Source organism: Terrapene carolina, unplaced genomic scaffold (assembly GCF_002925995.2).
Source record: "Terrapene carolina triunguis isolate 2854851 unplaced genomic scaffold, T_m_triunguis-2.0 Scaffold95, whole genome shotgun sequence".
NCBI classification, from domain to species: domain Eukaryota; kingdom Metazoa; phylum Chordata; order Testudines; family Emydidae; genus Terrapene; species Terrapene triunguis.
The window spans coordinates 32,368,160-32,389,438 of NW_020664446.1; the positions used below are offsets into that span (position 1 = coordinate 32,368,160).

General features: G+C 41.2%; 1 protein-coding gene across 1 annotated transcript in view; it reads left to right on the forward strand.

Moving 5' to 3' along the window:
• PLCE1 (phospholipase C epsilon 1) overlaps window positions 1-21,279 on the forward strand; it is a 292,755-nt gene that overhangs the window by 163,607 nt on the left and 107,869 nt on the right. The window contains exon 8 of the mRNA XM_026650913.2: window positions 6,096-6,412. Within this exon, the coding sequence (XP_026506698.1) occupies window positions 6,096-6,412 (317 nt within the window). The remainder of the gene's footprint in view (window positions 1-6,095; window positions 6,413-21,279) is intronic.

Genomic DNA, 21,279 nt, shown 5'->3' on the forward strand with positions numbered 1-21,279 from the left:
TTGGTACCATAGGATCTCCATCCAGTACTGTATGATCTCCCTCTGGTACCTTATGCCTCCTCTGCATCAGGAGACACCCAGGTATAGCAGGACCGACAGATGGAGGGAAACTCACCCTATCAGCTAAATTCTTCTCATCCCCAGATGAGGTGGTAATGCCTCCATCACTTTCTTCAGGCCTTTTAAGACTGCATGAAATGCCCGGTGGAATCCCTTCAGATCCTATTAGAGGAGGTCCAGGAGTCTCAACACTCCTTGGTAGGCATTTTAAATATTTCCCCCCACTCCCCCAGGGAAAGATTGCCCTCCCAATAAATGAGGCTCTGTTATCGCCTGCCTGTACAGTTTGACAGACACTTGCCACTATCCAGCCCACTTATAAGTGGGCAAATAAAAAATATTATATTCCAACCAAAGGAATGGAACATTTCTTTCCCCACACTGCTCCCAATTCCTTGGTGGTGGGCGCAGCTAATGAAAGGAATAGACAGGCCCATTCCAGAGCTTCTCCTTATGATAAGTAGACAAACTTTTAGACCTCTTGGATGGGAAAAACTATTCCTTGATAACTCTCTCCAATTTTGCCTGGCAATCTGCCAAGCCCTGTTGGCAAAATATGACTTTAATACATATTCCAGGTTCACTTTTTTTATTGAACATCTGCCACAGGACCAGAGGGAACAATTTTGGCCCCTCATTTTGGAGGGTTAAAACCTCCCTCCAAGCTCCCCTAGATACTGCGGACATAGCTACTAGATGCCTACCCATGGGTGTGGTTATGTGAAAAGCATCCTGGCTCCAGTCTTCCAGCCTCCTGAAAGAGATGCAGAATACAGTTGAAGACCTTCCTTTTGAAGGACCCAGGCTCTTCAGCTCTGATTCGTACTCCTTCCTCCATTCTCTGAAGGACTTGAGAGCTATCTTATGATCACTGGGAATTTATGTTCCTGCAACAAAAAGATATTTTAATAGGTGTCAAACATCACAGCGAACTAGGCCTTTTCAATACGACCTGCAACAAGGGTTTCCCAGACCTTCAGCCGTTCAGAGGAGATCTAGACCTCAGAAAAGGGGATCTCCCCCTTCTACAGCAACACCTCCCTCTAAGGGTATGTATACACAGAAAAGAAAAACCCATGGGTGGCCCATGCCAGCTGACTCAGGCTTGCAGGGATAGGGCAGTGGGGCTGTTTCATTGCTTTGTAGACTTCCAGGCTCAGGCTGGAGCCTGGGCTCTGGGACACAGCAATGAAACAGCTCCACAGACTGAGTTGGCTGGCATGGGCCAGCTGCGGGCTTTTCTTTGCTGAGTAGACATACCCTAAGAAACAGTTCTGACATCTTGGTCGAAGACCTCAAGCAATCTACTTTCCTGGATCCTGTGCTGAACAATTCCATCCGTCCCCCCTTTGGAGATCGGCAATCTCATTTCCTCCCTGACTGGAAACAGACTATTTTGGACAGATGGATTTTGGAGGTGATTGATGTGGGATACTCCATATGCTTCCACAGTATTTTCCACCCTGAGGAAACCTTCCTTTGAACTGATAGCTTCCTGTTCTCTCCTCCACCTCTATCTCAAGACTTGGTTCCTTATACATCGCTTCAGTTAGATGAATGGGAGCGCTCACCTGCCAAATAACACCTTTTATAAAAACAGAGTTACACCTTGTCCCATCCTCGCTTCCTCCCAAAGGTCTCTTCAGAATATCTCATTAATCAAGTGATTTGGCTGCCAGTGTTCTACCCAAAACCTCATGCCTCCAGAGAGGAGACCAGCCTACATATGCCAGATGTCAGAAGGGCCCTCTCCTTCTGCCATGACAGAACTAAGATCTTCTGGGCCTCTCCGAGGCTCTTTGTATCATTTGCTGAGAGAATGAAGAGTCAACTTATTTCCACTCAAGACTGTCAAGGTGGGTTTAGGGTTTCATCTGAACTTGCTATGAATCCAGTGGGATGCAGCTGCCTCAGAGTTACAGCACAATCCACAAGAGCTCAGTCCACATTTATGGCTCCACTGAAGGACATTCCCATAAGACATTTGTAGGACTGCAAAATGATCTTCCATCCATACCTTTTCCAGGCATTATGCCATCTTAACTGCTTCCAGAGATACTACATTTGGTGTCTCAGTCCTCCAAACTGGACTTGCAAACTCTGCACCCACCTTTTTGCTGAGTTACTGCTTGGGACTTTCCTATGGTGGAGCACCCATAGGGCCATATACTTGAAGAGATATTACTTACCTTACAGTGACTTGAGTTATTTGAGATGTTTTATCCCTATGGGTTCTATACCCACCTTCCTTCCTCTTGGCTGTGAGGGCTCTGCTTCATTTTTGAGAAGGAACTGAGTGGTGGCAGGACTGCATTTCCCTATATGCCCTCATTTGGAGACAAGAATTGCTTTTGGTGCAGGCACAGGCCTGTGGACACTGCTTTTCATTCTCCAACTGAGTGCACGGGCATACAAGCATACTATGTTGGAACACTCATAGGGACAAAACCTCTCCAAGAACTCAAGTTCAGTGTAAAGTATGTAACCTCTCCTCATGTCTATCAGCATAAGATTAGGATGACCAATGAGTCCTCTAATGCTAGGAAGAAGTTATGAAGCAGTCACCAACAGTTAAAAAGATTCTCATATACAACTAGTACCTTCACTCTTCAGAGGAATATTTTGGGTTAAATATTGAGACCTGTCTTCAACCAGTCAGTATCATGAGCTGACAACTCCATGTAAGAGGTACACCTGCATTTCCTGTATCTGTACCCACAACTCATTCTCAGCTCCCTTTTTTTTTTTTACTTCAAATTAGTCTTTTCTACCAACATAACCAGCCCTTTTCTTCACACCCTGATCTCTGCCCACTTGAAAAAGGAAGATAATTAGCTCATTTTTTCTTCTCTGTAATTGATCATAATAATAATTAATAAATGACTGCACTTTACATGTTCAAAGTACTATATAAACATTAACTAATCAATCCTTGCAACATCCCTCTGATGTGAAACTAACATATATTTAATTTTAGCATGTTTATATCCTAAAAAGGCCGAATGCAATTAGTCTGGATAAGCATTTGAAAGCTTACTCTAACTGAATCTCAGAACCTTTCATAATTGTTCAGCACAATGGATAGATGAGATGATCCTGATGCAAAGAGTGAATGGGGTATGTTGTCCAGGCTTGCTGGAAGAAAGGTAGCAGTGCTTTATGGGTTGGGGGTGGGGGGGGATAAGAGGAAGTCAGAAGCTGCATCAAAAAGAGAGGTGAGGGTCAGCAGGTGACACTGGCTCATGCCCTGGGAATGTAAATGGGAAGGGTTAAAATGGGCACGCCAGGATGTTAGAAGCCCTTTTTCCACTCAGCTCGCAAAGCAGCACCCAGCCTCCCTCCCCTGAAGGTTGTGAATACCAGGTTTGGTTAGGACCTGCTGTGGGCATTTTGCTAGTCGCTCCTTTTTAGGGGGTCTGGGAAGGAATTTTTCCCTCACCACCATATTGACCTAGGTCTGAGGTGGGCAAACTACGGCCCACGGGGCCCTCCTGCCCGGCCCCTGAACTCCCAGCCAGGGAGGGTAGCCCCCGGCTCCTCCCCCACTGTCCCACCTACCCCGCAGACATGCCACCACGTGGACAGTGCTCTGGACAGAGCAGCACGGCAGCGTGTCTGGCTCTGGCTGGGCGGCGCAGCTGCCAGACATGCTGCTCTGAGTGGCATGATAAGGGGGCCGGGGCCAGAGGGTTGGATAAGGGGCGGAGGTTCGGGGGGGCGGTCAGGGGATGGGGAATGGGGGGGTTGGATAGGCGTGGGAGTCCTGGGAGTCAGGGGGTGGGGGTGTGGATAGGGGTTGAGGGGCAGTCAGGGGACTGGGAGCAGGGGGGCTGGATAGGGGGTGGGATCCTGGGGGGGCGGTTAGGGGTGGGGGGTCCTGGGAGGGGGCGGTTAGGGGACAAGGAGCAGGGAGGGTTGGATGGGTCGGGGGTTCTGAGGGTGGCAGTCAGGGGGCAGGAAGTGGGAGGGGGTGGATAGGGGGCGGGGCGAGGCTGTTTGGGGAGGCACAGGCTTCGCTACCCGGTCCTCCATACAGTTTTGCAACCCCAATGTGGGCCTCAGGCCAAAAAGTTTGCCCACCCCTGGCCTAGGTGGAGGACTTTTTTCGTCTTCCCCACAATGGTTTCAGGGAGGGCTTATAATGGTGAAGAGGAAAGAAGGTTGGGCTATATGCCATAACTTATTTGGTAAGTGTGGGGCGGATGTCCAGTGCAGATATTCCGTAGGGAAAGCATTCAGTGACCAGATAAGTGGCCCAGTAAAGGACTTTAAAAGGGGGGTGGGTTAAAGGAATGGAGCAGGGGGGGGGGGGGGGGAACGACGTTCAGGGCTCCTATGATTGGTATGGCAGGGAGCTGACCCCCCTTTCTTATAGTCCACCTTAACCCTCCTCTGGCAGGGGTGGGGGGTTGGTAAGATCCAAGCCAGGGGTTGGATGGAAAATGAAGGGGGGCTGGCAGAAGCCCCCGGGTAGTTACTGAATGAACATGGAGTTGCCTGCACTGTACACTTTTATCTGCTGTTGTCCCAGACTTCTAATAATAAAGTTGCAGCGTGATTAAATCCATATCAAGTGTCTCCTGTCCTTCTTGCGGTATAGCCGGACAACCAAGTATGGGATGAGAAGGGGATGCTTTCTCAAAACTTAATGGTCACTAAAACCAGAAGTTCTGTAGTTTAAGACTTCCATAATTGTATACTTTGACATTTAATGACTTTTTGGCTACCTATATGTCGATGATGACCTTTGCTTAGATGAGTGCATATCGTTCATAATAAGGGAATGAATTGGGATCAGTCATTAACTTGATTGATTAGACAGCACAAGCAATACTTTCCATTTGTGCAAAATCAGAATTTGTTCCTATGAAAAGATGTTTAAGTAAAAGATATGTCAAGAAACACCACTGTTTGTAAATTATAAATCTATTGTGAAGCTCCTTTATAGTGAAAAGAACTTATGCTCAAATAAATTTGTTAGTCTCTAAGGGCTTGTCTACACTACCGCGGTAGTTCGACGGCTGGCAATCGAACTTCCGGGTTCGATTTATCGCGTCTGGTCTGGACGCGATAATTCGAACCAGGAAGTGATCCCCGTCGACTGCGGTACTTCAGCTCAGCGAGAGGAGTACCGCGAAGTCGACGGGGAGCCTGACCGCCCGTGTGGACTGCGTCTGAACCGCGGTAAGGTCGAAGTAAGGTATGTCGAATTCAGCTACGTTATTCACCTAGCTGAATTTGCGTACCTTACTTCGATTTGGGGGGTAAGTGTAGACCAGCCCTAAGGTGCCACAAGTACTCCTGTTCTTTTTGTGGATACAGACTAACACGACTGCTACTCTGAAACCTGTCTTTATAGTGACAGATACAATACATACCCTTCCAAATATATGCATGTTTTCTTCGGAGGAAAGAAAGCTGTATTTTATCTTTGGACATTTTCTTGTATGAAAAAGTACAATGAATGCAAATGAATAATAACTTCTAAGCAGTGTTAGTAGTAAGAGGAAAAAGGGAGAAAAAATATCACATAGGTATTGATTTATTGCTATACATTATTCATATTGCAATGATGCCCAGAGGCCCCAATCAATGACCAGGGCCCCTTTGTGCTCGGTGCTGTACAGACAAGCAAAATAAAGGCAGTCCCTGCTCTACAGAACACCTTATTTATGATCATGACAAGATTTAACATGTGAATGAAACAGACAGAGGGGAAGGGTTGTGGAACACAGTAACAATAAAAGCAGGCAAATTTTGCCTAAATCAATAGTCTCAGTGATCCCCAAAGTCCCAGGTCTCCACCCACCTAATTAACTCTAGAAGGTAGTGTTTTGTAAATATATATGAGAAGAGTCACCACTAGAACAACTTATTAGGTTATTTAAATATAAAATGTGAAATCCTGTGTTGTTGTTTAAGTAAATAAACAATGTACAAGAACAAAAAAATTCAGTCTTAATATGTTTTTGCACAATCAAGTGTAATAGATGAAGGAAAGACGCAACATAATATTTTTTTTTGTTTTATTTTAGAACGTCAACCGTGCACATCTATGGCTGGTTCAAATGTGCTCCCCTCCAGTGTAGCTGGTATCAGTAAAGAGCTAGTAGAACTTCAGCACCTCATTCAGTTCCCAGAGGAGGTTGCTAGTATTCTGACTGAACAGGAACAGGATCTCTACCGAAAGATCTTGCCCATTGACTACCTCTGCTTCTTAACCAGGGATTTGGGTAATGCTGAATGTCAGAGCAAACTTCCATGCATTAAAGCTTCCATATCTGCGACTATTCTTTCCTCCCAAAATGGTGAACACAATGTTATTGAAGATCTCGTGACAAGATTTAATGAGGTAAGACAAGATATTTTAATTACATCATAAATGGTTTGATACAATTTATGGGTCACTTTTTCCCTTTTATCTAAGGGATACCCTAACAATTTTTAAAAATGAATGATGAAATTTTTCAAGCTGATCAGGGAGCCACACAACTTCTATTGATATTAAGGGGAGTTATGTGACTGACTAATTTAGTCATCTTTGAAAATCTCAACCCAGGCTTTTCTCCCAAATTGGAAATGTAAACAAGGAAAAAAACGTTAAATCAAGATTTGTTCTCCTGTAATGTGTTTATTTTGGCATTTTGGCATGTATTCTCAATCACATTATTACTCTGCTCAGAAGCTGGAGGGTATTTTTTTGTGGACAAAGAATGATCTTCTTAGTAGTCAGGATGGAAGGATTATAAACTAGGAGTTTTTGGACTCCACTAACTACTTACATAATGATTTAACTGTAATCTGGAGAAATTAATCCCTTTGTGTGTCTTAGATATTATTATACAAGAAGTGTGACTTAGCTGGGTACTTTTCCATGAACCATATCTTGAGGTCCTTAGTATGTTTTTTTTTTTTTCTCAGTTTTTAGTCAGATAAACTCCCATTGACTTTAATGGAAATTTGACTAATGGAAAATTTAGTAAAAACCTCAGGATTCACCTAAATTTATGAAAGCCAAAAATACAGTTTTACCTCAAGCCTACCCTTTGCTCAGTCTGTTGTGCCTAACCATAGGATGTATTTTGTATTCTTAAATGAGATCCTAAAATTCAGTGAGAGCACAGAAATGTGTGTGTAGATCAGGCCATGTATTTAACCCCTAATGAACTGTCTGGGTCCCAGGTAAATAAGAACTGAGAACTAACTGTTCTCTTCCAAAATATTTTTATTCCTAGCAGGTCACAAGATACAGGTACTTAAAATCCTGTAATTCTTTTGGTTTTCCCTAATTCAGTTCTAAGATAAGAACATCTAGTGATAGAAAACTGGTAAATACTGTCTTGAGAATGCTACAGAAAGCTGTAGAATACAGCTTTTAAATTATGTAAATGACCTCTAGTTACAGCAGTTTCTGAAATATTAGTCCCAATTCTCCAGTATGTTGGGGCTGCTTTGTGTTTCTCGGTAGTGAGAAGAAGCCTTAAAGCCATCAGCTCCAACCTGTGGAGGATTCTCCCTGCCTAAGATACCTATTTTATGGCCACCTGCATGAGGAATGTAGTTGGGAAGAAAGGGGAGTGGCCAGAGCTCTCTTGTGTCCTGGCAATCTGCAGCTGCCCAAGTGGCCCCCTGGGGCATTTTGTAGTTAACTGGTGCAAACTAGGAAAGCCTTCATGTTGTTGTAACTTGCAGTTTGGGACAGGGGCTGGGTGAAATATTTTGGCCAAAACATTTTTCGTTGAAAAAAATATAGAACGCCAAAATGGTTTGCAAACTTATCTATTTCCCTGAATTGTTCAGTTTGGGGGGAGTGAGGAAGACCTGAAAAAGTCAAAACATTTCATTTTGACATTTTCAAAATAAAACATTTTGATTTTTTGTTTTGAAACATCTTTTTGTTTGCTTTAAGTTTTCTTTATTTTTTTTTTCCAACTTGAAACTAAATTTTTACATTTTTTTCCCCCCGAATTCATGGAATAGTCTGTAAAACTTCAATTTTGGGTTGACACAAAACTAATATTTTCCCCCCAATTTTTTGGAAAATTGCCAGACAACTGAAAAAAAAATCTGTTATTCGCACTGTTCTACGTGAGACCACAACAGCCCCAGGATTGGGGAGGACACCACTGATTTAAAAGCAATGATGAGATTTTGAATTCTGATCTTGTGATTTGTCGAGGATAGCTAGGAGTATTTTATGTCCAGTGTGAAGCTGAAAATTAAAGCTATCCATTGGCAAAAGTACATTACTATATTTTCTAACCCTAGTGGGTTGTGATATATCAGACTTTGCAACTGTCACTATTCCTTCAACCTAACTGTACTTTTTTTGGCACTACTCCAAGATTAATTCCTCACAGCAGCAGTTCTCAAACTGTGGGTTGTAACTCCATTTTAATGGGGTCACCAGGGCTGGCATTAGACTTGCTAGGGCCAAAGCTCCACCACCCAGGGCCAAGGCCAAAGCCCTGGCGGGGCTCAAGTTACAGGCCTCCCACCTGGGGCTGAATCCTGTGAGCTTTGGCTCCCCACCCAGGAGGGAGACTCGGGCAGGCTCAGGCTTCATTCCCCCCTCCTGGGGTTGTGTAGTAATTTTTGTTGCCAGAAGGGGGTCATGGTGCAATGAAGTTTGAGAACCCCTGCCTCAGAGCATTGTAATTTTAACTCGTGCATATACTACTTAATCGTTAATACCATGTATTACTTCTAAGTGGTGTTTGCAATAGATTTTTTTAACTGAAAAAAAGTTGTGTTTAAATAGAGTTGCTGTGTAATATTCACTGCCCCTAATAAATCAGTATCTTAGCATCTGCTTTATTTTATAGCACAGTTGAATATATATCAGTGTCATATCCTACCAACAAGAGTGAACTTTCTAAATGGCTTTGTTTTCAAATGTGCAAGAAAATTCCTGCACAGAGAGTCATACTTTTGTTGGCAGAAGACAATGAGTGCTTGCTGATTTTCTGGCATTGCCCACAAGAATACTGGAGTGTATTTATACTCTGGGAGCCAAAATGAATTTCAAAATGACAGGCTTTTGCTACATAATGGGAGAAGATTATTTCATATTTTCCTTCTTTTCAACAGAAATTATTGCATGCAAATTATCTTTCATGTAGTGATGTGCTTTGTGAGTTTTTTTTATAAATGTAACTGCAAAGTTATCCTATTTAGTAGTTGTTGTTTCATGATAAGATTTGGCTGAATTTCCTTTTTAACACACTTAAAGGAGTTTTCACCGAATAAGGACTGCAGGATTGGTATTAAGTAACTTCTGCAAAAAATGTGCCTGTTAGGCGTAATCAAATAGGGACAAATCCTGCTCCCATTGAAATAAATGTTATTACTATTATTTAATATTTATATTACAACAACACCCAGATGCCTCATTCATGATCCAGGCCCCAAATTTCCATTGACTTCATGGTGCAGGATCAAGATCAAGCCGTAAAGAGTAGAAACATCGTGTTTCCTTTGTATATGAATTACATTAAGTGCAGTTGCTATTATGAAACTTTTGCTTACTGTATATTTAAATAGCATCACTAGAGGATATACAACACAATATGGTAATATTCTGATAGCTTTTATTTGCTTTAATTTTTTTAAATCACTCCAGTTACCACTGGTTCACGCTTCGGACTTGAATTGCAATATTTGGGCTTAGAAGGGAGGAAAAGCATGTTAATAGCTCATAAGAGGCAATATAAGGGATATGAAAAGGGGAAAGAATCCATGATGTATGGTCAACACCTTATGGAATGGAAATGATTTATGAAGGGTGATCCGGAGGAAGGGCTGTCTTATGCACCATGTATAATTTCTGTTTAATTTGTAGCATTTAAATTTATTGGATCTGCTTGTGTGGCAGTATACATTTATTTTGCATTTGCTTTTGTTATGAGATGATAGCATGGAACTCCTGTCATATAGGCTTTTGAAAATGCAAGAAAAGGTAAAAAAATAAAAGCTAAATTAAAAAATGTAGTGAATGGTCTGCCTCCCTCTTAACATAACACATAAGGAGAAATGTATTAGTTTTGCTCCTAGTCAGAAGAGATTTGAGGTAGAATGTATTTAATTCAATTGGAAGGAGCCATGCAGAGTGTCTGAGGCCTTTCCATAAAGAAAAGGTGATCAGCATCAAAATATGAGTGGTTAGGAGAGATCCTTGCGAGCAACAATATCATTCACAAGATGTGAACCACTTCTGATTGGAGTAGAGCAGCATGTGGATTCCTGACTTCTGAGGGCAATTGTAGGGATAAATTAAATTACTCAGATTTTTTTCAGCAATGTCTACAAAGGTGAGAACACTTGGATATCGGTTTTCCCAGGGATCATGAAATGGTGCGTTTTAACTCTGAACAGCATAGGGATTATGAATGAGGGGGAACCTGGTGCTATTTCAATGCAGTTAGATCACGCACAGATATAATAAAAGATCTTGTGATGGTCAAATCTTAGAAAACAGTTTCTTATGAATATAATTGCTATAGTGTCAGCATTTCTTTGTTGCTTCAGTAGGCTCACTTATATTCATGACTAGAACAAGTACCTCTACAGCAGTTAGACACCTTTGTCTGTCAAAGATGGTTATTTAAGCTAAGCATTTATTGTTGTGGGGTTTTTTCCCCAGAGATTTAGGGAAAGCTTTTTGAGAAAACAGTAGCACTAAGATTAGAGAGAAACTAACTATCTATAACATTCTAATAAAAAGAAAAATAGAATAATAAAAGTGCCTTCAATACAGACTTCAGTTGTGGCATAGAGGTGCTAGAGCAAGATAGCATAGATTGAAATTACTGGCCAGAACTTCACAAATAATAGAATGAATACATGACTAGCAAATTATTTTCTTGATGAGCTGAGCCTGGATAAGGGAAGCCTGCATCTGTTTAAAGCATGACCATTTGGGTATTGGAGGTATATGATTCAGGGAGTATATATCATTACACTGGAGAGACTTCCTTGCCGGAGATTTGTAACCCACCGGTCAGTGTGCCTTACATGTCTCGCTCTGTGCCTGATCCACAGATGAGTCTGTTTACAGGCCACAACTATAAAGAGCCTGCTTCCTTAGCTCAAGTTGCTTTTATATCTAGAAGTCCCCAGTTCAGTCCCTGGTGTCAGCCATGATGGCAGCTGTCCTAGGTTCATCCAATCACCTTTTTCAAAAATGTGTGTGGGGAAAAAAGGCTAATAGTGAATAATCTATGACATATAAAGAGTAACAGAACCACTCTCAGAAATGGCCAGGTACCCTGATCTGTATTCCATCTTTTTCACTGTACTTTAGAACATTGGGTAGTATGGACAGTTCTAGATCTAAAGGGCCTAACCAAATCCAGAAGGAAATACAGGTTTCAAATATAATATACCTATCATCTGGTAAACCTGCCGTTTCTCTCGGGAATTTATTATCTCCGATGGACCTTCCAGGTGAATATGCATGTAATAGTATGGCCCAATCTCATAAGATCTCTAGTGTTTGTGTAGCCTCTGCAACATTTTTTTCAGCTTTCTGATAAGATCAAATTCACTGGAGTTAATATAGAAAGGAAAAGCAGTGGTGAACAATACTACTAGAGTACAGATTACTAATAATGCTAATATAGAAAGACAGGATATCACGTTGAAGAAATAGTTGATAAAACTGACATTAAAATGGAAAAAAGAATGGAAAAAAAACAGACTTGTCAATATGGGGGCTAGATATGTACTGGACTTTAAAAAGAAAAATTCAAAATGTTGGAGAATGAGGGAAGGCAAAACATTTGAGATTAATTTCCAGTGAGTGAAGACAATATGGATCTGAACAGATCCATAGGAAAGCTATCTGATCTTCTAGATCTAAGATTAAAATGATCCATTGTATACTCAGTGATGCCATAAAACTTCTGTGATGAGATATTGTAGTGCAGAGGAAAACAGAAGATTACAGTATGATAGTTATCCTGGCTGATAAAAGAGAAACAGGACTGAGAGAGAATGGTGGCTTAAGACATGGAGGTATTAAAATCCTCATTTTTCCAGAATTGACACAGCAGATGAAAAGGGAAGTCGCAGATCAAGCAGTCCTTGTGAAGGAGTAAAATCTGTTGTACTTGTAACCAGTGAGGTTGCAGGTCACATATGGAGAACAGACCCATCTGTTCTCGGACACCCTATCATCAGGTGCTTTGTTGCTGTAAATCTGATAAGAAGAGCAGATTGAAAACAAAGCAAGAAATTCCATCAGAGTCAGAAAAAAAAGACAAAACCATAAAGCCATGATAAATGACATAAATGTCTACCTGGGGATTTTAAAGCGGATCAAACTAAGTTTAACTGGTTTGAAAATGGTCACATACACATGGCGCAATCACTGTTTGCTGACTGCACATTTGCTCTAAACTCTAGAGTCCTTTGGCCAAGTAGACTAGGTTTGCTGCAGATTGAACTAGTGCAGTCTATTATTCTTGTGAACGCAGTTGCTGTGCACCACTTGTGACATGCTTCCATCAGCTGTCCCATCGTGCTTTGCAGATTAACCATTATTGACTTGTTTGTTCACTTGTATGCCTTTCCGTGCTCTGGTATCAAGTTCCCAGGATGTCTCTTCCTTTCTTTAAAAGATGGTGGGGAGCCAGAATTTGCCCATTTGCTTCTGGATCCAAGTGTTTCAGCATTCTTGCAATACAACTGTATCTAGAGTGATAGCACTCTAGAAGCCCCATAACATGTCTTGCGCAGCTGCTTGGAGCTGTGCTGAGACCATGGATCTCGTTACCATCTGGGAACAAGCATCAGGATAGAAAGCTCTTGTGGCCAGCCACTGGAACGAAGACTTTTTTGTGGATATTGCCAAGCAGATATCTGAAAGGAGCCATGACTGGGATGCTGACCAGTGCCATATAAAGAGCAAGTAGCTCAGAAGTACATTGAAATGAGCAACAAAAGAATGCAATCGAGCAGAGAACATGTGACCTGTCCATTTTATGATGAACTGGACAGGATTCTACACCATATGGAGCTTGCTGGCTGCACTTTTCCCTCCCTTTCCTTCCACTGAGGACAACTGACGAGGCCCACAGGAGGATGGTGGGGATAAGCTGTCCCCTGAGAGGTAGGATCTTTTTGGGACTTAGGACCCTGACTTTGGCCAGCTGGAAAACCAGTTGCAGTCATGTCCTGCTGCAATATGCCCTGAATCTTGCCCTGCATCAGCCTAGCCAAAATCAAGAGTCAGACAATCTAAAGGGGCTGTAGAGGCTATTACTATCTGGCTGGGCCCTTGACATACCCTCATAGCCCCTCCCCCCCATCACTTTGACATCATACAAGCACCACAAACAAAACTGTATAATTAAAGCAGCAACATAATTTTAACCCACCCACTCTCCCAACCTATTAAGGCACAGCAGCAAATACCATATACAGCAGAGAGAAATCCCAGGACACACCAGTGTCTCCTCACACACAAAAATGCTATCATGGCCTGTCTGGAATATGAATAAGCACCTGTTTTTTTCCCATGTTCCCACACCACACCCCTGCAACATTCAGTTTGTCAAGGACAGGGCCTCTGGCTACTGATTGGAGGCTGGTCAACCTGAGATGGTGAAAAAGGAAGACATGGGACAAGACATTTGTAGAACTCAGAAGACTGCACTGGCTGAAAGGTGGAGGCAGTACATGATGACCCAGAGGGAGAAATAAATGCAGTGGTCCAAGGCAGTGGTCAAGGAAAGCATCACCAAGGCTAAAGAGGCAAAAAAGGCCAAGAGATGCAGAGGCCACTCGTGTATGCTGTTCTCAGATAGAATGCTCTCCTACAAAACATGCTTCTGCAAGATCAGCAAGCCTTGCAGTCCCATAAACTGGGACCAAGCCATGTCTTTCAGCCCCTGGACATTACTGGTTACTCAGACCAGCAGTAACTCCTCCCCACCATATCCACACAGCACTTGTTCGAGAGGCCATTCCCCTCTCAGGTCCATCATCTGCCCACCTAGAACACTGGCTTCTTGGGACCTGATACTTTTGAACTCTGCAATGCACCTGAAAATTGAGCCATAGCACTCAACCCCTGAACCACACATAAAAGAAGACAGAGGGAAGAGAGATATGTGCTTGTAACTTTAAGGATGCCCCCAACCCCTCCAAATCTTATTTTTGCACTGTTTGCATTGTTGTACTTTCAGTTTGGTTTTCACTGTTTTATTTAAAGGTTCACTGTTTGTTGGTTACTCAGTAGACTATTTTGATAAATGTATTTTCAAATAAAAAGATAGTTATTTATCTAGTGTTCAATTAGAATTTTATTTTGGCTTTGTTACTGTTTTTAAAAAAAAACCTGTATATCTTATGACTCATCCATACATGTCACACACAAAATCTTTTAAATAAAGCTAAAATAATACATACGGTTTTATGAAAGTATATCGGCAACATCCCACTGCCACTACCAATAAACGATACTGCACTGCTAACAATCTATCCCAACCTCCCCTCCCCCATGGATTACAGCTGGATTTACAGTTACACATGTTCAGGTATGAGACTCAAAATATGAATAGGCATCCCTGACAATATTTCCCTGGGTGTTAGTGTTCTCTGTGGGACATAATGCTGGCTGCTCGAACCATCAAGCAAGTCTCTTCACCTCAGCCTTCCACCCATCATTGAGGCTTTCCCCCTTGTTCTCACCAGTGTTATGCATAACACAGCATGCTACTATAATGGTCAGGAATTTTTTTGTGCTGCTTCCAGACGGTTCCATAAGCAATGCCTGCTGCTTTTCAAATGTCAAAATGCACACTTGACCACCATTCTGCAACTACTCAAGTGATGGTCAGAAGGAAGGAACTTTTTAACTAAGCAACCTGTGAATGGCTTCATTAATCAGGGCATCAGAGGATAAAACAAGGTCTCCTAGAATAGCTGGACCAACCTTAACACCATTAGTGTCCAAAGAGGTTATTGGGGCAAAGAGCACAATGGAGAAATACCCCTTTCTATTTATAAACTGTACTCTGGCACGGAGGGGGGCAGAAATGCTAGGGATATGGATTCCATCAATTGCCTAATACAGTTTGGGAAGCCCATGAGTGCAAAGTCATCAATCATCTCCTGATTCACCACCACGCTGAACCGATTGGCTATAGACCAGTAACATTCTGGGGTGGCCAGCTTCCAGACGACAAAGGTTATCCACTTCTCTACAACGATGGGGCACTGTATGTTTTTATGCTGTCACTGAAGGTCCAGGGTCAGTTCCTTGCAGATATTTTAAAAAAAAAAAAAAAGAGCCCTTCCCATTCTGAAATTCTCTCACCTCTGCTGGTCATTCCCAGGTCTGCAGAATTATCCTCTCTTATCAATCCATGCTGGTTTGCTGGGCCCAGAAACTGTGCTGTGTAGCTGATCCAGGAATTAAGTCCTCTAGTTCCAACAGGTTGCTTCCTTGTCCTGGTGCAACAGCTTTGCAGTGTTCTGCTGATGCTGCCTGTGATGGGGTATGTAAACCTTACTGCGGGACAGAAGGGATTTAGGAGAAATTCTGCGCCCAGGTGACTTTGCATCACCACACTTGCAGAGCCTGCCCCAGCTGAAGGAGGAGCTGAAAAGAAGGGGAGGGGATAGACAGCAGATGAGGAGAGATGTGCATCTTGGGAGCTCCTGCATAACGGTACAGGAGGAGTCCTGGCTGCAAGATGCAGGTACCGCAGGCTCTAGAGGAGGGATTAGCCTTTCCCTATGAGTAGGGAACCCTTTACTTTAACTGCTGGTGGATCATTGATAAGGCTTTTGACCACTCCTTGGACTGGGAAAGTAATTGGTAGGAAGTGGTCCAGGGAAGCAACTCAAGCACTCTGGAGTGTTTGTGATCACTGCCTCTGCTAGGCACCTGGGTCAGAGCCTGATGGAGAGGGCGGGACCAGTCTCCCCTACCAACCACCCTTTCATGAAGGGGGCACAACCTGCCACCTCACCCCCTGTGGAGATAAGGGCAGGGAGATAGAGACATTGTAAGCTCTGAGTCAAGGGTGCTCCACACACAGGTGCCCAGAGGTGGGCTGAAGACCCTTTGTTTTGTGGGGACATTGGACTATATACATTTTGTTGGACTCTGTGACCCCATAAAGGGGCAAACTCAATTGGTGACCTGGCCAGAGGGCCAAGTCGCTACCTACTGGAAGGCGGACTACCACAGTGTCTGAGTGATTGCTAGCAAGGGATGCCAGAGATGGGGGATGAGCTGAGACACAGTGACCTACCTGCTAGTCAGCACCACTGAACAGCCTAGCCTGGTCACACTGCCATTGAATGTTCTTATGCACCTCACCATCTGCTTTGTGGGTGCAGCAGGCGAAGTCCAACACAGAATGCATCCTATACAATTCACAGTGAAAACAATACCAGGATGTATACTACTCAACTGAGAAACAAAGCACCATAGGTTACATCCCAAAAATGCTACTCCCTCAGTTCACAGCAAGCCACTGCCGTGTGTTCACACAATGCAAACTGAAAACAAAATGGGTGTCCATGCCATCAGTGCGACTTGTATACTGCAAATTACCAGGTGCACATCAAATTGCTTTGTATTAAACCCCAGGTGTAGACAAATGGGTAGCCTCCTACTTGGGCTACAACTTTTATCGGCAATGAATGCTCTCTACCTTCATGGTAGAAATGTAACTAAATTTGAAACTTTAATAATACGAAAATTTAACAAACAGTTCCAAAAAGCAATGTGCCTTCTCCAATCCTGTAGTTGAGATGAGACTTAATAAACAAAAACAAAGGAAAATGTTACAGGAATCTGGGACACCAAAATTTCCTTTTATACTTCATATTGCTCCAAAGGGATTATTTTTTATTGTAGCAAATTGTATTCTCAGTTGTTAAGACCCTATATTTTGTATGCCCTTTTCATTTCTTGTGACTGTCATGTACATGCACTTAACAAAAGTGCATTATCCTATATTTCTAGAAGGATTGTAAAGGGAAAAAAGTAGTGCTGCTTAATTTATTTTTCTGAGATTATTCATACATGGCAGAAAAATTAGGGAGTAGGTTTACATAGAACAGAACTGGGTTTTTTTTTTTCTCTGTCTCCCCTCACCCAGTTGGCTGAGGTTTGTGACGATCTCAGCAAAGTAGAAAACATTTGCAGTCCTTTGACCTGTTTGGCTTGAAACTCAATTTGTTTTGTATATGTACTTGTATTTTTTCTAAGCACTTCATATTGTTTACCAGTAACTTTAAGTTCCTGTCACTTTTGTAAATAATTTTTGGGGTGGAATGTTGCATGAAATGTTATGGACACATACAGGTTCAAATTTTCAACAAAGGCTGGCTAAATAAAAAAATGTCAGCGTCCTACATTTGTTCCCAAATTCTAGCCTCTTATGTCAGTTTGTTTCCAAGCTATGGGGAGAAAGGGGTCTTCTTTAAAAACAAAGGAAAAAATTAACTATTTTTAGAAATTGTAAATATCCAAATTACAATTTAGATTTAAGGGTTTAATATAGGATATTGACATTCCTTTCACAATAAGACACAAAGTAAAGTCTTTCAGAATCCTTAAAAAATGTGTCGTGGTATTGATACATTAATTACTATGTTAGAAGTTTATTAGAGTCTGAATGTCCTCACTTGTACCAGTTTTACATGATTATAAAATTTAATTCAGTAGTTACTCTTGATCTACACAAGTGTCAGAGGTGAATCAGGCTTTAAATGTGTAGAATGTTCTGAATAGTACGTGTGTGTGTGTGTGTGTATATATATAAAAATAAACAATTCTATTAATAGATTTTAAAACTATAGTATAGCTTATGTCATGTCATGTGTACGCAGGTAACTAATGTAGTGCTTTCAGTATGTTCCTGATTTTAGTTCCTAAATGAAGGTTCCTAACCACACACATTCAATAAGACCAACTGTGTAGAAACCCCATACATTTTGAAAGTTTGATTAAAAACTCAGTTGTGCTATCTCAATCCTTCTGAGCACAACTTGTACCCCTCAGATTGTAGAACCAAGTTAAGCACAAGACTATGCGAGAGTGATGCAATGGATCAGGATAAAGATAGATATTCTTTCCAATTATAAAGAATAATTACAAGTTGCTTGTATAATTTGCAATATAGTAGTGGGATTAGAATTACAGTAAAACTTATCAGCTGCTATACTGATGTTGAATGTTGTTGGGTCCTGTAAGAGTCTAGGGATAAGAAAAATCCAATAATTAATAGGGCTGTCAAGCTATTAAAAAAATCATGCTTGATCGTGCGATTAAAAAAATTAATCGCCATTGATTATGCAATTAATTGCACTATTAAACAATAGAATACCATTTATTTAAATATTTTTGGATATTTTCTACATTTTCAAATATTGATTTCAATTACAACAGAATACAGAATGTATAGTGCTCACTTTGTTTATTTTTTATTAAAAGTATTTGCACTGCAAAAAAACTGAGAAATAGTATTTTTCAATTCACTTAGTACAGGTACCCTTATCATGAAAGTGCAACTTACAAATGTAGAATTATGTACAAAAATAACCACATTCAAAAATAAAACAATGTAAAATTTTAGAGCCCGCAAGTCCACTCAGTCCTACTTCTTGTTCAGCCACTCACTCAGACAAACAAGTTTGTTTACATTTGTAGGAGATAATGCTGCCCGTTTCTTGTCATGTCATCAAAGTGAGAAAACGTGTTCTCATGGCACTGTTGTAGCTGGCATTGCAAGATATTTACGTGCCAGATGTGCTAAAGATTCATGTGTCCCTTCATACTTCAACCACGATTGCAGGGGACATGCATCCATGCTGATGATGGGTTCTGTTCGGTAACAATCCAAAGCAGTGTGTACCAACATGTTCATTTTCCTTATCTGAGTCAGATTCCACCAGCAGAAGGTTTTTTCTTTTTTGGTGGTTTGGGTTCTGTAGTTTCCACATCGGAGTGCTGCTCTTTTAAGACTTCTGAAAACATGCTCCACACCTCGTCCCACTCAGATTTTGGAAGGCACTTCAGATTCTTAAACCTTTGGTTGAATGCTGTAGCTATCTGTAGAAATCTCACATTGGTACCTTCTTTGCAAAAATCTGCAGTGAAGGTGTTCTTAAAATGAAGAACATGTGCTGGGTCATCATCCAAGACTGCTATAACATGAAATATATGGCAGAATGTGGGTAAAACAAAGCAAGGGGACAAACACTTCCCCTCAAGGAGTTCAGTCACAAATTTAATTAACACATTTTTTTAAATGAGCACAATCAGCATGGAAACATGTCCTCTGGAATGGTGGCTGAAGCATGAAGGGGCATACAAATGTTTGGTATATCTGGCATGTAAGTACCTTGAAATGCTGGCTACAAAAGTGCCATGCAAATGCCTGTTCTCACTTTCTGGTGACATTGTAAATAAGAGGGCAGCATTATCTCTTGTAAATGTAAACACACTTGTTTGTCTTAGCGATTGGCTGAACAAGAAGTAGGACCAAATGGACTTGTAGGCTCGGAAGTTTTACATTGTTTGGTTTTGAGTGCAGTTATGTAACAAAAAATTACATTTGTAAGTTGCACTTTCACGACAAAGATTGCATTATGGTACTTGTATTAAGTGAATTGAAAAATACTATTTCTTTTGTTTATCATTTGTACAGTGCAAATGTTTGTAATCAAAAATATACACTTTGATTTCAATTACAACACAAAATACAATATATATGAAAGCATAGAAAAACATCCAAAATATTTAATAAATTTCAATTGGTATTCTATTGTTTAACAGTGCGATTAAAACTGTGATTAATTTTTTTTAGTTAATCGCATGAGTTAACTGCGATTAATCAACAGACCTAATAATTAATAGTATAATCAGTTTGTAATGAGGTTAATGCCCAAAGTCCCTGATTAGGATTAGGTTCCTATTATACTAGATGACATACAATCACACAAGTGGACATGGTCCCTGACCCAGATAGTTGACAACCTCATCTGAAAGAGACAAGTGAGTGTGGCAAACACTAGGAGGAAAGGGGGAATATAGGGAGGAGAAAGAGGGATCCAGTCTGAGTGCTTCAAGAGAGTATAAAAGCAAAAACAAAAAATCCATCCTGCACTGAAATATGTTCTCCCATTGATGTGTTTTTATTTTACTTTCTTCTGGGGCAGTTATGGTGAATCATTCGAGGTCTTAGTTTCAGGTACAACTTACAATATTCTACTATACATCAGCACATTTCTCAATCTGATGCAACTAAAAGTGTGGGGGCAGGGGGGGGAGAGAATCCCTGTATTTGTAATGTTTTCCTTTTGAAATTAAATTGATGTTTGCGTGATGTTTTCATAGTTAGCTTACATGGCTCACTGCCTGTTTTACCTTGTGGTATTCTGTTATATGTTTACTTCATAGTAGTTTGTTTTACGTTTGCAAGTTTTCAAAATGATGATCTGAGTGGTATGAGTGTATGTACCCTGAGTAATCTAAGAGCTTTCTTTGTGGGTCCCCAATGATTTTCTGAAGTTCTTGGATGCCATGACTTTGTAAGTCTACTGGGGGTATGTCTACACTGCAGTAGGTGGTGTGATTTTCTGCTTGGGTGGGCGTACTCATGCTAGCTTTAATCTAGCTAGCACACTAAAAATAGCAGTGCACACATGTCCACATGGGCTTCAGAGCAGGCTGGCAATGCGCATATGTACCGAGAAACCAGTGGGTTGTACAGCCTCTCCACTGTGATAACAAAAGACCAGAGTCTGTTGTCAGTAACGCTGATACAAATCCAGAGTATTTCTGGTATAACAGACTAATTTGATGACTCCAAGATATATTGACTAGGGATTTATTGATTGTTAAATCTATTAAGACTTTAATTTTGATCACAGTAAAAATAATTAAAGGAATGTATTGAAGAGAGCACCTCTTTCATTACAAATTAAGCACTGTACAGCTGTATTTATAACACTTAATATCAAATATACAGTAGTTACAAGCAGTCCTTCAGATTTTCATAGTTCTCCAGTATGTGTCAGTGTTCCCTTTCAGCTCTTACATCTGGGTTACATTATAGGTACCTTTGCCTTCAGCTGAATTAAATAAGTGTGACACTTATATAACTTGAAAACTTCATGAAAATGTATTAGCTGCTAGGTTAAATCTTTAGTTACATGTCTGACCTACCATTCGATAGTCCTCCGTGCCAAAGA